The sequence below is a fragment of the Opisthocomus hoazin genome, chromosome 3 (assembly GCF_030867145.1).
Source record: "Opisthocomus hoazin isolate bOpiHoa1 chromosome 3, bOpiHoa1.hap1, whole genome shotgun sequence".
Lineage (NCBI taxonomy): Eukaryota > Metazoa > Chordata > Aves > Opisthocomiformes > Opisthocomidae > Opisthocomus > Opisthocomus hoazin.
In genome coordinates, this window is record NC_134416.1 from 54687657 (window position 1) to 54702420 (window position 14764).

The following is a 14764-nucleotide window of genomic DNA, read 5'->3' on the forward strand; positions in this document are numbered from 1 at the left end:
AGTTACTTGTGAAGACCTACACAGTCTACCACATCCCTGCATTCTTTTGGAAATCCTTGGAAGAGCTTTTGAAAATCTAGGAACTCTAGTGGGAGACATTGCTAAATTTGGTTGAAATCACCCGGCCTTGAGTACTATGGCTTCGGTGTTGAAGTTGATCTTTGACAAAAGCTTTTACTTTTTTTTAGTTTTACTTTGTGTCATCCCTGTGCACTCTGAAACTCCAGCATGAGTGTTACCTTCATCACTGGAAGTTCTTGATAAATGCTGAAAGCCTTGCTGTCCCCATTTCCAGCTAGTTACTCTAGCAGGCCTGATCCTGCAAACACATATTACCAGTGGCAACCATAAGCGTGAAATTAGCTCTTCTGCAGGCAGTGGGGCTGCTGTTTGATTATTAAATGATATGTATGAGCTGGATTTGTGGCTGGTTCAGAGGTCCCTGCTAGGGTGCTAAGGGCTAGATCCACCTTGCACAACTGTATGCTGGTGTTAGGTAAGGGTGCAAGAGAATTCCTAGGAGTTAAACTATGGGATACGTAAGCATAGATGGTGTACAGAGACATATATAAAATCTCTCTTGGTTTCCAAAAAAAGGGATCCTTAATTGTTTAGCTGTTTCTTGACTCTAAAATCAGTGCTTGAACATCACATTTAGGGGCTGCTCTGAGTAGCCAGATGTGGGAGTTGCACAGCTAGCTTTACTCCCAGCACCTAGAAATGTCTGGTTAGAAACAGGGCTTCCCAGGAGTCTTTCCCTGCTTTGAGAGAGCCTCCCCTGTGGTCTGCTGAAACCCTGCAGGCAAGGTAGCTGTCCCGGGTCTTCACCGCACATTTGAAATTGATGGGATAAGGTCTTGTCCTTGCAGTCAGTCATGTATGGCTGCCAGGTGGCTGTGATCACTGACAGCAGCAAGTAAAAAAACCAGCAGGCAAGAGCAAATGAATGTGAAAGCTCTAATAGCAGTGGACAACGTGGCATGCGACAAGGTTTGCCAGGTATTTTCAGTATTTCCTTTCATCGGCACCAAAAATCCTGACAAATCATAGCTTGGCAGCAGAGATTGATCTATACGACTTCTGCTGCATCTGTAGGTCTGCATAGCCTCCCTGCTACTCCTGTAGTGTAAGGATCCTGAATTAGCATTTTATGTGCCCAAACTAAAGTCATTTTCCCGCTGTTTCTTTCCCAACCTCTCCGGCACCAGAGCTGTGCTAGCAGCTACTCCCTGGACTGACGCTTTAGCTGCTCCTAGGCTGCCTCCACACTGGCTCCCAAGATCAAGATAAAGATTGTTAAAAGCTGTTAATTAATGCAGTCTAAAAGATCAATGTAGAAAGACAGACTAAGGTATGCATTAATGCCTTTTGAGTGGGTCAAAATAAAGTTGGGAAGCCTTAGATTTAGCTCCACCATGTTGCCATAAAAACTGCATTCTGCTAACCAAAATTACAATGCCCCAGCTAATTCTTTATGACAGTGTTTTTTTTAGCTCCCTAATCCAATTTCTACAACACAATGTTTCATGAGGCGTTTTTAAGTCTTAGTTGAGGCAAAGACTTCACTGTCCTGGCTCTGTTTCATCGCCGGCAATACAGGGTTACTTTGCTTCAGGGTACCTCCGATCCCTGCTAAGATTATGCCTGGATAAGTCTGTGGCATTTGTATTTGGGCTCACTGTAATCTGAAACATTTCCTTAACAAATGGAACATTTTTACTGTTTAATTAGTAAAGAAATGGTTGGATGGACTTCAGTCTCTTTCTTACTAACAAACAAATTTGTACTTTGTTCGAAGGTGGCATGTTGGTCATGAGGAATGTAGCTCTAGATGGGGCAGTTTCCATGCCAGATGACTCTTACTGTCAGTTACAAACTACGTTGCTCTCACTGCTGTAGGAAATTTTTCTAAGCAACATAACATCAAATACAAGGCTGCAGAGTACCAGGTGTGAGTTCGTGCTTCTCCTTCCTCATCGTGTCCAGGTTTTCTTCTCTACCTTGTGAATTTGGGGGCTTAATTCATGTGCCTGAGTGTGTGCATCTGCCTTGTATGTCTTCTGCTGCTGCAGTGGGTACCAGTTCCCCTTCAGTCTTGTGCCCCATCACCCAGTGCCACAGGAGTGCTCCTGACACTGTAGAGCATCTCGGATGGCACTGGCTGTCCATGTACAGGCCCTTCAGCTCAGCTCTCACAAGACTGAACAGTGAAGCTTCTGGCAAGTTTCTTCCCTGGCAATGTCATTTCTCTTGGATTTTAGCTGCCTTCTGTTCTTTCTGACATTGTGGAGCCAGGCAGGAATTCTTTTGTCATCTTTTTGTCTAGACAGAGCTGGGGGCAGTGTCTGAAGCCTGGTGCGGGAGATGTTTCTTTGCTTCTTGAACTCAAAAACAAAATGAGAAGATTATTTGCCAATGAATTTTACACTGTTTTGGCAGCCTGTGTCCCAGCTTTAGTCTGACTGGCTAAGCAGATTCAAAATCCTCTGAAAGATAATGTTTTTTTCTTAATGCATGATACGCAATTACACATATATGTAAGGCAGTAAACCTATATAGAGATTAGATTTCAGACAAGCAAGCAATGTGTTATTAGCAAGAATTCAGCTGGTGTAGTGGTGCAAGTGGACTGATGGGCAGAACAGTGGAGGAGATGATGCCAAGTAGCCTGAGAGCAGGGGTGCTCTGTCCATGGAAGTCTTTACTGGGAATTTGAGGGGTATTTCACCTCCCACCCTAATCTTGCCCTTTCTAGAACTCCAAGCCACAAGCAAACATTGAGATTCAAAGCTGAAAAGCACAGTTATTAGTTAATTGGTAAGAACAAGAGCATCAGAAATTTTGGTCAGAGTATGTCTGGAACTGCTGGCTGCTGGATATAGTATGGATATAGATGTAGTCCATTTATACTAGTTCGTAATCAAATACGGAAATAAGAACAGCTTAAAAACATATGGGCTATTTAACATTGTTCTAGGAATGCAATGGTCTGCAGTCTGCTGGGTGGGCAGAGGGACAAGGAAAGGAAAGTAGTCTTTGACCTGCATCTTTCCTTGTTCTCACTTTCTTCCTGATTCACATCCAAGCCCTAATGTCTGCTTACACAGGAATTCTCATGTGGCCTCTTAGTACAACGCAGTATCTCTTTTGCACCATGTACCAGCATGAAAATGGACAGAGATCTCATCTACGCCATATATTCTTGCTAGTATTATGTGCGTTTGCATAAACCTGAATGTTAGATGCTGTTTGCTTAAGAGACAGAAGCTGACAATAGTCAGTGTGAGCCCACCATCAGCTTCATCGTCTTTCTTCTCTTCAGGCTAAGTTCTCCAAGATAGTCACTCTTGTAATCTATTTTTGCCTCTGGCCTATAACTGAGATGCTGAGGATGGTGTCTAACAGCAATACTGTTAAGGACAGTTACTGGTAACAGCAGTGTTACCCAACACTGCTATTTCCTTCTGCTCCTTTTCATTTACACCTGAAAATAAAAGCTGTTCTTACAGACTTCACTGTGAGGAAAAGACAGCAGCTATGTACCCAGTGCTGTGCTTGTGCTTGCATTTCTTGTGTAAATAGAAGTGTGGATTTGCACAACATTGGTTCTTCATGCAGATTAAATTGTGTAGGCGGCTCTCAGAGATTTTCCAAGTTTTATAGGCTTTTCCAGTGCCCCTGTTGCTATTTTCTAGAGCCCTCTGGTGGGGGGAGATTATAAAAAATATCACGTGTCAGCTTACTGGTAGGGAAAACGCTATAAATTGGAGAGAGACAGTCTTGGCCATCACGCTAACATCACATACACTGTATACAAGACAGCCTTTGTTATTTTTGAATCACAAAGAACACTCATTGTACTAACAGGATATATACTGGAATGAGGTCAGTCACTAATTTCAATTAGTTGGCTTATAAAGAAATGATACAAGAGTGGGCAAAAATCCTGTTCTTCACCATTTGAGAAGACTGAAGATCTCAGGATGTGCATTTGCTCTTTCTCAGAATCAGAAAAAGGAAAGCCCAGAATATTATATCAAAGGAAGAAATAACTTTACTGTTTCTTCCAAAGGATTAAGTCACTAGTCCATAGAAAGCAGAGAACCAATTCAACGATGGTTTGTTGGATTGCGTGAGCAAGTCATATGAATCTTCAGTTGGCACTGAGAGATTGCTTCTTTGATCAAGGTGGAAATGTCTTATTTAAACTAAAAAGTTGTTTTCTTCTGAAACTTCTCATTAAGGCTCTTTTGGAAGCCCCAGTGTATTTTGTCTTCCTTTTTCCTGCCAAGTCTTCAGGCTGCTGAGAGTGGCGAGGGGAACTGGCAAGAGCTGAAGGCAGAAGCAGGCACCCTGCTACGTGAGGCCTCACTTTTATGTTAAAGTCCACACCAGCAAAGCCTTTTGTTAAAGGCCCACAAGAATCAGTTTGGCACCACATGACCGCTGGAGTCCTCCTGTACTCTGGAGGATCAGGCCTTTTAGAAGAAAAAGGAGGAAAAGTCGCGAAACTAAGTTCTAGTTGCAGCAGCAAATAGTTCTAGTGCTTCAACTCACCTTTGCCTTTGGGATGGAAATCCATCACAAAATTTAGCTTATTCTGAATGTGCGTTTTATTTTCTGAGGTTTTCTGTTCAAATAATGATTGGATAGGACAATTTTTCGAAACCAGATTGTTTCACGCTAGATGCCTTGATAATTGTCCTGTTTTCTAGCGGAATGATTGAAGATAAAATTTGTGAAATACTTGCCATCACTGTAAGGCAAGATGTTTTTACCAGATTCCCCGAGGGTGGATAATGTAACTTAATATTGAAAGTTGGTGATCATCTTGCATTGCTCCTTAGGTTCTCCAGACAACTTCCACTCCATACGTACAGAGACCCAGCTGCAGAATCTCCCCATGCATGCTGAGGTTCACCTGTGTCTTCTGCCACATCTAGCCACCTAGAGTTCAAAGTACACACAATACCTTTGGCCTTTACATTTCGAACTTCCCTACATATTTTAGGCACAGCTGGTAAACCAAAGAGGGCTTTAACTGTTCACATAGCAAAGCACGTTTCAGGCTGACTATGCAAAAGAAAGCAGCTAAGGGTGGCTCTACTCCACAACTGGAGCAGTTCTGACTTGATACACCAAGCTACTGTGTGCTTTTGGAAGCACCTCTGCATATGTCTATCTGCGATGCAGGATTTAATCGAGGAGCTGAAGTGCGTCCATTCCAGTAGGCAGACCTGGGCAGCAAAATACCAGGGAGCACAGGATCTCAAGGTGAAACCTTCAGCAGTCTTATTTTGTTTGCAGGATGGGACGGCTCCCTTGTGGATTGCATCGCAGATGGGTCACAGCGAAGTGGTGCGAGTAATGCTGCTCCGGGGAGCCGAGCGAGACGCCGTGCGGGACGTGAGTAGCGCTTACTCCTGCACTCTGCCTGCAGCTTAACACCTCCTGGGTCTTTTTGAGGCTGCAAGTCTGCCTGAACGGAGAGACGGTGTCCCCAGAGTTCATCCTGTTTGCCAGACTGTAAAGTCCCACTGTGGGCTCCCTTTTTCCCATTGCATCTGGGACAGCTTCCTGGAGGGACCTCCTGGAATAAGGTCATGGAAATGTCCATATAAATGAGAGACAAATATGATATATGGTGTCACTGGTTCATGTTACCGTGAAGTTTTCACCTGCCACAGGAACAATCCTCCAGATGCCCTAAAACCAGCAGCACGTGCTGTGGAGATGCCTCCTTAAAGACGATGAGCAGAGGTGTGGGAGAGAGCTGGTGTTTCCCTCCAGCCAAGGGGAATGCAGAGAAAGCATTGCTGACAACTGAACTGACCTTCCTCTCTCTCTTGAAGGACGGTACGACTGCGTTACTGAAGGCTGCCATTAAAGGGTACAACAATGTGATAGAAGAGTTGCTGAAATTCTCTCCCACGCTTGGCCTGTTGAAGGTTAGTAGTGAAACACACAGATTTTTAGGCAGAAACTCAAGAAGGCAAAGGGTCTGATGAAAGACCTGACGTTTCTGACTATGCCAGTGGAAGACGCTACGGAGCTTGAGCCCAAACGAGTTGAGAGAAAAATGAGATTATCTTATTTAGCCCTTAATGACACACACAAATAAATCTCTTCAAACAAAATTGTGAATTTGATTTTTGGAATGAGGCAGCACATTGTGTTGTAGGGGGCATTCTCCTGCTTTTCGCCATCTGATTTTATTTCTACTGTAAATGGATTGCTCTTGACAGTGCAGTTTTTAGCATTATACCCTGCCCTCTATTGCATTTAGTCAGCAAAGTGGTATCTTAAGAGATACCACTTTGTGAGTAGATTCCTGCTCAATTTTGTTCTCCCCTGAATTCAAAAAGTGACTTGAAAAATAACAGATATTTGGAAGCTGCTTTTTAATAGCTGATCTAATAGCTGTGCCTATAAATCACATACTTTGATAGCCTCTGTGCATGCAACTAATTGGCAATTTTGATGTACTTGAAAATCCAGGTGGCGTTAACTTAGTTGTTAATTACAAGTATGAAATAGCTTCCACACTCATTTGAACTGTCAGTTTGCAGCCCCAAGCAAAAGGCCAGCCATAAAAAATCACCATTCAGCTGTCTGACATTGAGACCATTAATCATCAGAGAAAGAAGATAAAATGCACAGATGGTTTCCATTCCTGCTTGTGTTTCTGTTTCACTTGCTAATGGCTGATTTTGCCAGGCAGAAGAAAATACTGTGTTCATTTCACCTCTAATCTACTGACAAGGGTAATTTTTAAAAGGAAATATTGCTGTGGTAAAATGAACTTGACTTTCATTTTTTTTAAAGCATTTAAAATCACCTTTTTCATAGCCTACTAGCCTGCCAGCACCCTGTCTCAATCAGACACTGTACCTTTGGTGACCTAATCGCTTCCGTGTTATTTCTTTCCTGTTTGTAGGTTTGCTCTTTGCAAAGATTTGTGTTTCCCTGCCTTTTGATCTCTTCCCATGCATGGTACAAACACCTCCATTGGTATTTTCTAGAATGGGACCTCTGCTCTGCACGCGGCGGTCCTGAGCGGCAACGTGAGGACAGTGGCGCTGCTCCTCGAAGCGGGAGCGGACCCATGCCTGCGGAACAAGGTAGGTCCTGGCATGCCATCCCGGGCGAGGAGCGGGTGGGGAGCACCGAGCAGTGGGGCCGTGCGTGCCGTGTGGGTGGTGGCAGTCCACGTTTCTGTGTCGGTCCGTGGTTGCCTCTTGATCCTCTCCTGAAGGACCACTGTTTGGTCCATTCGTTTCTGTGTGCAAGCATCTGTAAGGGTGCCAGGCAGTGCCACTGGTGAGGCCGGTTCTTGTGAAGTTATATCAGTCTGAGAATAATCAAACCATGCAGTCACTCACTCGAGCACCACAGATTAAATTGTTAACTATAACTAGTCATGGACTAGCTAGGTTGAATTTTAGGGAAATGGTAATCTGTTACTGTTTTGGTAAGTCATAAGTTATATTCATATCTCCATACAGATGTGTAAGGAGGATATTCCTGAGGCAAGAGAAATGCGTATCTGGGTGCCTTCGATAAGAAAATTGGTTAGAATTGAGCACATTGCTAATACAAAAATAATCCCAAATTACATGCATCTTTCCCATATCTTACCATAAATCTGATAGTTTATTGAAATAGTTTCATATTCATTTTATGGCAGCAACATTTCTGCAAGAAGCTTGTCTTGGTTTAATTCTGCAAAGTGTTTTAACGTTCCATGTTTGATAATTGCCATGAAAATGTCTTCCTCTGAGTTGTGTTTATCAACTATTTGCCACTAGGAGTTGATGTCTAGCTGGGTTTGTTAAGATGTGAATGGGTGGTCTGATATTTACTTCTGGTTTATGATTGGGTAAATGAAAGTTTGTAATACGAGTAATGCAGCATATACCTTCTAAATGTTTTGGTCATGTAATATAAAATCTGTGCCTGTTATTTCTGTATCATTCCACTTGATGGCAGCAGAGTCAAGGCCTCTCATCCAGTCGTTCCTGTTAATAGGCGTTTTGTTTGGCACTGTCATCCAACGATGTGCAAGATTTTTCTGCTACTGGTGGTGATTTGCAGCAGAAGGGTTTGCAATATAAGAAAGCCTGTGGCTGTAAGCTCTCCTACTGATTTTTTTTTTTTTTAATAAAATGCAGTTTGGCACAACAGAGTACGTTTGCAGGACAGAATTACGATTTTCAGAAGTAGCTTTATTATGAATACTTTATGTTACCAAAATCTTGTTCAATAAATACAGAAGACCAAACTCTGATGTGCTATTACCAATCCTACACAACAGCACTGACTATTTCATGGTAACTAAAGTCTTTCCTGGGGTTTTTGTGGGCTTTGGTACTTAAAGACCTGCCTCATCTCCCCCAAAAAATCAGCAGCTCTGCTCTCCCTTACTTCTGTGGCAGAAGCATAGGGAGCCCGAGGGATACCATTTAGCCTGGACTGTCAGCACAAAATAAGCTGACCACTCAAATCCCACGATGTGATTATTTTGAAGACTTAAGTGAGACTTGCACACTGAAAGGTGTTTTCTTAAGGTATCTCCAACAGCAGTGCAGACAACACTGGAATAAACACGTCATTATAATGCCCAGTACCATCTTCTTTAGAGTTTAATGCTTGTAAAACTTGTTTTGGAAATACTTGTTCATTTCTGCTAACCTCAAGGGTTTTTTTCTTCCAGGCAAACGAACTGCCAGCAGAACTAACAAAAAATGAACGCATCCTCCGGCTCCTCCGTATGAAGGAAAAGCAAAGGAAAAGCTAATGCAGCCCTTCTAGCGAATGCAGTTTGGCAGAGGTGCGCCCTGACCACAGCAGCATGACGGTAAACCTAGGTTGCCCGAGACGGGCTCGTTGGAACAGTTTGCAGAACTGATTAGCCTCCCCAGTACACGCTCCCTGAATGCACGAGGCCCTTGCCGCAGGGTCATCACAGGCCAGGGCCTCGCCTGGCATCGCCGAACGCCGAAGGACTGCGACAAGAGCAGGGTTTGAGGGTTTGCCCCCCTGGGACCTGCGTTTGCACTGCAGCCCTGCTGTGCTCCAGGATCCCACCGGTCCCAGCAGCGATGTTTGCTCCTCCATACCTGCAGCATAAGTGTCCCCGCACACGCAGCCGCTGCAGACACGGTGCCTCGGGGCGCACGTGTGGGTCGGAAGCCCAAAGGACACCCAGACCTCGCCGGTCTTTGGATGCATTTGGTCCTGAAGCAGCCCCGTGGTGCCGCTGCCCTCCCTTCGCTGGCAGTGCTAGCTCAGGCCATTCCTCTCTACCTCCAAGTGCCACCTGGGGCTGGAGGTGAGATCCCGCCTGCAAAATCCCAAGAGGAAAAGTCCTCCCACCAGCCCAGGGCTTAGGTAACATTTTGTCTACTACGTGGAGCTCCGCAAAAATGATCCAGAGCGTTACAAATTATGCCAAAAGCTGCCGACCAAACAATAAGCAAGGAGATGTCCTCCTCAGCTGTAGCATCTTGATCTGTCAATCTGTCCAGCAGCCGGAGCAGCTGATAGCATTTTGCAATGCATACACAGTGCTATGGAGATCCACACCCAACCCTGCGTTCTACGTACGTGCATTTTTGTGGGTAGGGGAGAACTGGTTACTGCGCAGACCAACCAGGGCATGTCGTTCACTGATCAGAAGTTTACCTGTCAGGCACAACAGCACAGATGCTATAGAAGTATTACACGTATGTTCTGCACACGTGTGTATGTGATACTATGGTTTAGTACCCACAGCTACTATGCAATGCACTTGTTCCCCAGGCCTGTGACAGGAGTTAAGGGAGAAGGGCGCAGTGTACAGGTGTTTCGGCAGCTGGTGAGAGGGTTACACGTAGCCGCACTCGAACAGGCCCACTAATTAATGCAGGCATGGAAAATGAACTCTCAACAGCAGTTTTGGCATTTGTTGTGGTTGAGACACCTAGACACACTACTAGTGCCTCTGTGCGGAAGGCAGTGCAAATTGGAGATGGTTTGTGAAGAGCTATGATTTAACCATGTTGCTGTAAGACATCCTATTAAAACCCAGTCATTTTTACAGTATAAACAGTGTATACTTACATCCTGTTACCCACAAAAACATTAGTGACTATTTTACAGTGAGCTGAGTTATAAAGTTAGTTCAGTACACAAATCCAGGCACTTCACCTGCCTTCAAACATTAGCAAAATACTGAAAAATTGCTTTAAAAGTTGAAGACAGAGAAGATTGTCAGGGAACAAAATATTCCCTGCTTAAAACATCTCTGCTGTTGCACTCTTGCTTCAGTGAGTTAAAAAAACAGTCTTTTAGTGAGCTAGCACGAATTAATGTAGTTTACTTAGTGCAAATTAGCCATATATATTACCAAATCATAAAGTTATTCTTTTTGTAAGTTAGGTAAGAAGTCAGGGTTCTGATGAAGAGAACAGAAGTAGGCATACCTTTGCCTGCAAGCTGGAATTGCTATTCAATTTCTATTCAGCATTAGAAAGGAAAGCTTTAAGTTTTCCAACAAGATAGGAAGACACCAGAAAAATCTATTTGTTTAGGTAATTCATGCTGCTGTATTTTAAATTAAAATCATGTTGTGCCTAGCAGAAACTTGCAGACGAACTAGTAGAGAACTAAGGAATTATGCAAGATGCTTAGAGGATGATTGTATCTGGGGTTAAGTTCTGCTAAAGACTAAAAAATACTGAGCATACAGAAATCTCAAGAGCCTTATTGGGAACTGAAGTTGCACAGCATTACATGGGACTGGACTCCAAGTTCTTTCACAAGCAGCACTGGAGAGGATAGTTTTATTTGGAGCCCCACGTGGTTTGAAGATGAACATACTGTTTTGGAGAACGCTAGGCAGCCTGGCCTCAATATTGATCTTTCTCCCTAAAGTTTCTTCAGATCAACAGCTGGGAACAACCACAATCTCTAGATGAAAAGTCCTTTCACAGTTGCAAAGCAAGAGGATAATTGTTAGAAGGTCTTCAGTAGTCGTGCTGGGTGAGCAATAAATACTCTTCATATCAGACAGGCTGTAATGATCAAGCAGTCTTCCTAAAAAATGTGGAAGCATCTGCTGTTGGGGAGAGTCTTCTGTTTTCTCCTGATAGCAGAGCATAGGAGAGAGGATAGGGCAAGCCAACAGTGGTCCTGTGACAGCTGAAGTAAGCAAGCTGAGACAACAACATGCAGGTGTCCGGTATCTGCAGATGGCTTCTCCTTTCTGCCAGGTGTGTTTTCTTTTGAAAGTGGTCTCACCCCAAAGGGAGCAGCTACTCAGCAAAGAGCTTCTTCTTGAACTATGCCTGTCCATGGGAAGGTGCAGGTCTGCTCCCCACCATTTAGAGCAGGACTTTCCACGCCGTGTGTCCAGCTGTCTCTGTGGCTGGCCATCACAGCCAGGGCTCTCATGGAACAGGCGAAGGGATCCACCTGGGATGCTGGATCCCCTGTCTGCTGACCTTCTGAGAGGATGCAGTTACCAGGTCCTCTTTTTTTTGAGTCATATTGGGCTATAACTGGCTTTCCTTCTTCCTAAACAAAATTTGAAATGTGGGGCTAGCACGGGTTGAAGGGAGAGGCTTGTAGCTCCCTCCTCGCTCTCACTAGTGCTGGCTGATATGGCACATGGGCTGCATGCGTGGGGCTCTGTGGTGAACTGGCAGCCAAGTCTTTCTCTGCTCTGTTCAGGCTGAAGTTGAAGCTAGCTTCAGCAAAGACACTGTTCAGCCAACTCGGGATTTTTAGGCATGGATACCTTCCCGTTGGGAACATCTGTGTCATCTTGGAGCCTTTGGAGAGAGGGCTGGGTTTAGTTTTGGGTTCCCTGTAACCAAAAGGTGCTTATTCTGCCTGTAGATAGGCTCGGAAGTTGCAATACCATTTCTCACCATGCAATTAATCTTTTCACAAAGAAACCTTAATAATTCTTAGTATTTATGTAGCTGCTGTTATCTTTAAAGTGCTCAGAAAATACTGCTGTGGTTTGTTTGATGTTCTAAAACGGAAATCTGCTTTCCCTTGGTGGCTGAAGTGATTCACTAATATTGACAGTAGTTCTTTGCATAGTTGTCGTGCCTTTTGTGCAAGGCTTTCAAAGTGCTCTGCAGACACTATTACCTTTGTCAGTTCCAAAATGTATTGCTGAGGGAGACAGGCAAATAGATTATTTCATTCACACACCAGTGAAATGCAGAGTAAATTTAGACTAGAAATTAAGGGTCGCCAAATCCATTTCATAGATGGCAGGATGAAGGTAGGTGCCATATAATGATGTGAAATAGAACTGGGACAGGGTAACATTGGTTTTTGGGTTGGCTTTTGGGGTTTCTTTTCTCCCGAAAGTGCCATATAAATATCCATCTTACACCCCCAAAAAATCAGCTTCACTAGCACACTACTCATAGGCTTGCCTCTCTGCACATTCAGATCCAAGGACCCAGCCTGCTGTCCTCTCCACCTGGGACTTATGCAGGTGCTATAGCTTGGTGACTTCCCATAAACTGCGAGTACAAAGGACATGCAACCAGGAACAGGCTACACAAATGAGTCAAGGAAAAGTACAGCGCATCTTTCTTTTATTTCACTAGGATCAAGCCATCACAGGATGGGGATGAGCACAGGGAAGGGCTCATGGAATACAAAGAGAAGTGGCATCCCATCAGTGATGTGGTAGTGCTGTAGCCTCAGAGGTCCCAAACGCGTGGAGCTCTTCCTTGAAGATGGTTGCTGCAGTGCAGTGGGCAGGGACATCTGTTTAGTTACGATACAAAAGGCAACGCTGTACCTCCTGACTTGCCCATGCTGTTCTTCCCTTGGAGCGAAACCATGTCGCTACTGATCCACCCACCTTTGTTTACTTTAGAAGAGCTGAGAGGATTAGAGAAGCAGATCAAAGAGCTGCAGGTCATATTTAATGCACTTTAACAACGATGATTAGTTGCCTCAGAGTCAGATCCTAATTGCAAGAATAATTCACACTTCTTTATTCAGCCAGCCATGGTGACTACTGCGAAATCCGTAAGTAAACCAAATCTCATGTTGTCTCAGAAATTTCAGCACTGTTGTACAGCAAATGAGGTAGGACAAACCCAGGCCCATTTGTACTTCACTTAATATGAACACTGAACAGCCATAAAATACTGCCTTTGTCTGGAACCCTTGAGTCAGCAGTGTTAAAATGTTAATATTTGCTGTGAGTCCAACCAAAGATTATACACAAGGCTCTTTTTTCCAGCAATGGAATACTGTACTGCATACACGGGACGAAATGGAGTTGTGCCTTCTCACAGCCGCTCTGCATTTGGTCCTTGGGAATATCACGATAGTGTCATACTTTTCTGAATTGTGTGATTTGTTTTGACCTGCCCTTTCATGCATTTGGTAAAACCTATACAAATTAATGTAATTCCATGTTTCTGCAACAGGAATGTTGCTGTGTTAAAACACATTTTTCCATACCATCATTTCAATAAAAATTAATATGCTACTCAGATTATCTTGTCTGCATACTTCAATATTTCTTTCCTTTCTTCTGTATTCTACTCTCTCTCTTTGTAGAATACCAGAATTAATTTCATAGTTACGTAAAGACCATTTTGTGCTATTCCACTTGACTGATTAAATTTTTATTATTTTCCAGGTCTTTACAGATGAGACAGCATTCACAAACCAAATAAAGCTAATGCCCTATCTTGAGAAACGGGAAAACTTAATTTAACATGACATAACAAGGTTTGTTTCAAAGATCCAGAGGCTGCTGACAGACTCTGCTTGATGCTAACATCCGTTAGGTCAGATCTGAAGGAAAGATTATAAAAAGAAACTTAAAAAGTTTTAAGTTCCTTAAAAAGGAATAAGACTATAATATTATTCAGTTAGTGAAACATGTCTTGGTGGCTCTGTTATTATTCCTAAATGTAAAACTGGCCCTTGCACTGATCTGAGTTGCTTCAGTTAAAACAAGTCACCGCCCTGCTGATATGCTTATTATGGTATGCAGTGGATTATGCGTGCTATAAAAGGGGAGAAGAGTCTGTACTGAAAACTGTACTTTTGACCTTGTGTTTGACACCCCAGGCTTTTTGCCTTATTCCTACAATTTTCTATTGTGATGAGCCACATTTTGAATCATTGTGAAAAATTCCTACAGCCACAACTCGGTAAATCATCTCCATCTATTCAGAGAATATCAAGAGAAAGCGCTGTGGCTTGTGAATGGCCTAAATCACTACAAAGGATGATTTCTGGTAGTGGAAAGCTCCTTAATTTTGCACATGAAAGCACAGCAAAACAGTGTCAAGAGGCTGAAACTAAACAAATTCAAACTTCAAGCTGTGGATTTTCAAGAGTGAGGATAATTATCCATGGAAACAAATTCCTGAGATGATTCCTTCATCATTTGAGTTTAAAAAAACCCACAAACTTTTCATTCTGAAATATATGTTTCACCTGAAGCATTTTGTGTTAGATGCAGGAATTACTGGTTGAAATTATATGATAGGCAGGAACTAACATTATGTGATCATAACAGTCTCCTTGATCTTAAAACACTTGAATCAATACGTTTTTTGCTTTACCTCCTTAGTGATTTAAAGAGATGCTAGCTCTCTTGAGATCAATAACAAGACCATGTGCCTAGCAACTGTGGCTGTAGCTGCATGGCAAAATGAAATCTGAGGCACGTACCTAAGTTGTCTCTAAATAATCCATTTTGCTCTCACAGTGTTGGCAAGGCATTTTA

General features: G+C 43.3%; 1 protein-coding gene across 5 annotated transcripts in view; it reads left to right on the forward strand.

The window, feature by feature from the left end:
* The window catches only part of ANKRD29 (ankyrin repeat domain 29), a 34502-nt gene extending 21020 nt beyond the window's left edge, over window positions 1–13482 (forward strand). For 4 of the 5 annotated variants that reach the window (XM_075416314.1, XM_075416315.1, XM_075416316.1 and 1 more), the window contains 4 exons: window positions 5308–5406; window positions 5853–5948; window positions 7023–7121; window positions 8714–13482. In XM_075416314.1, the coding sequence (XP_075272429.1) occupies window positions 5308–5406; window positions 5853–5948; window positions 7023–7121; window positions 8714–8797 (378 nt within the window). In that variant the 3' untranslated portion in view covers window positions 8798–13482. The remainder of the gene's footprint in view (window positions 1–5307; window positions 5407–5852; window positions 5949–7022; window positions 7122–8713) is intronic. The other variant, XR_012763448.1, reaches the window with a different exon arrangement.
* Window positions 13483–14764: the final 1282 nt, after the last annotated feature.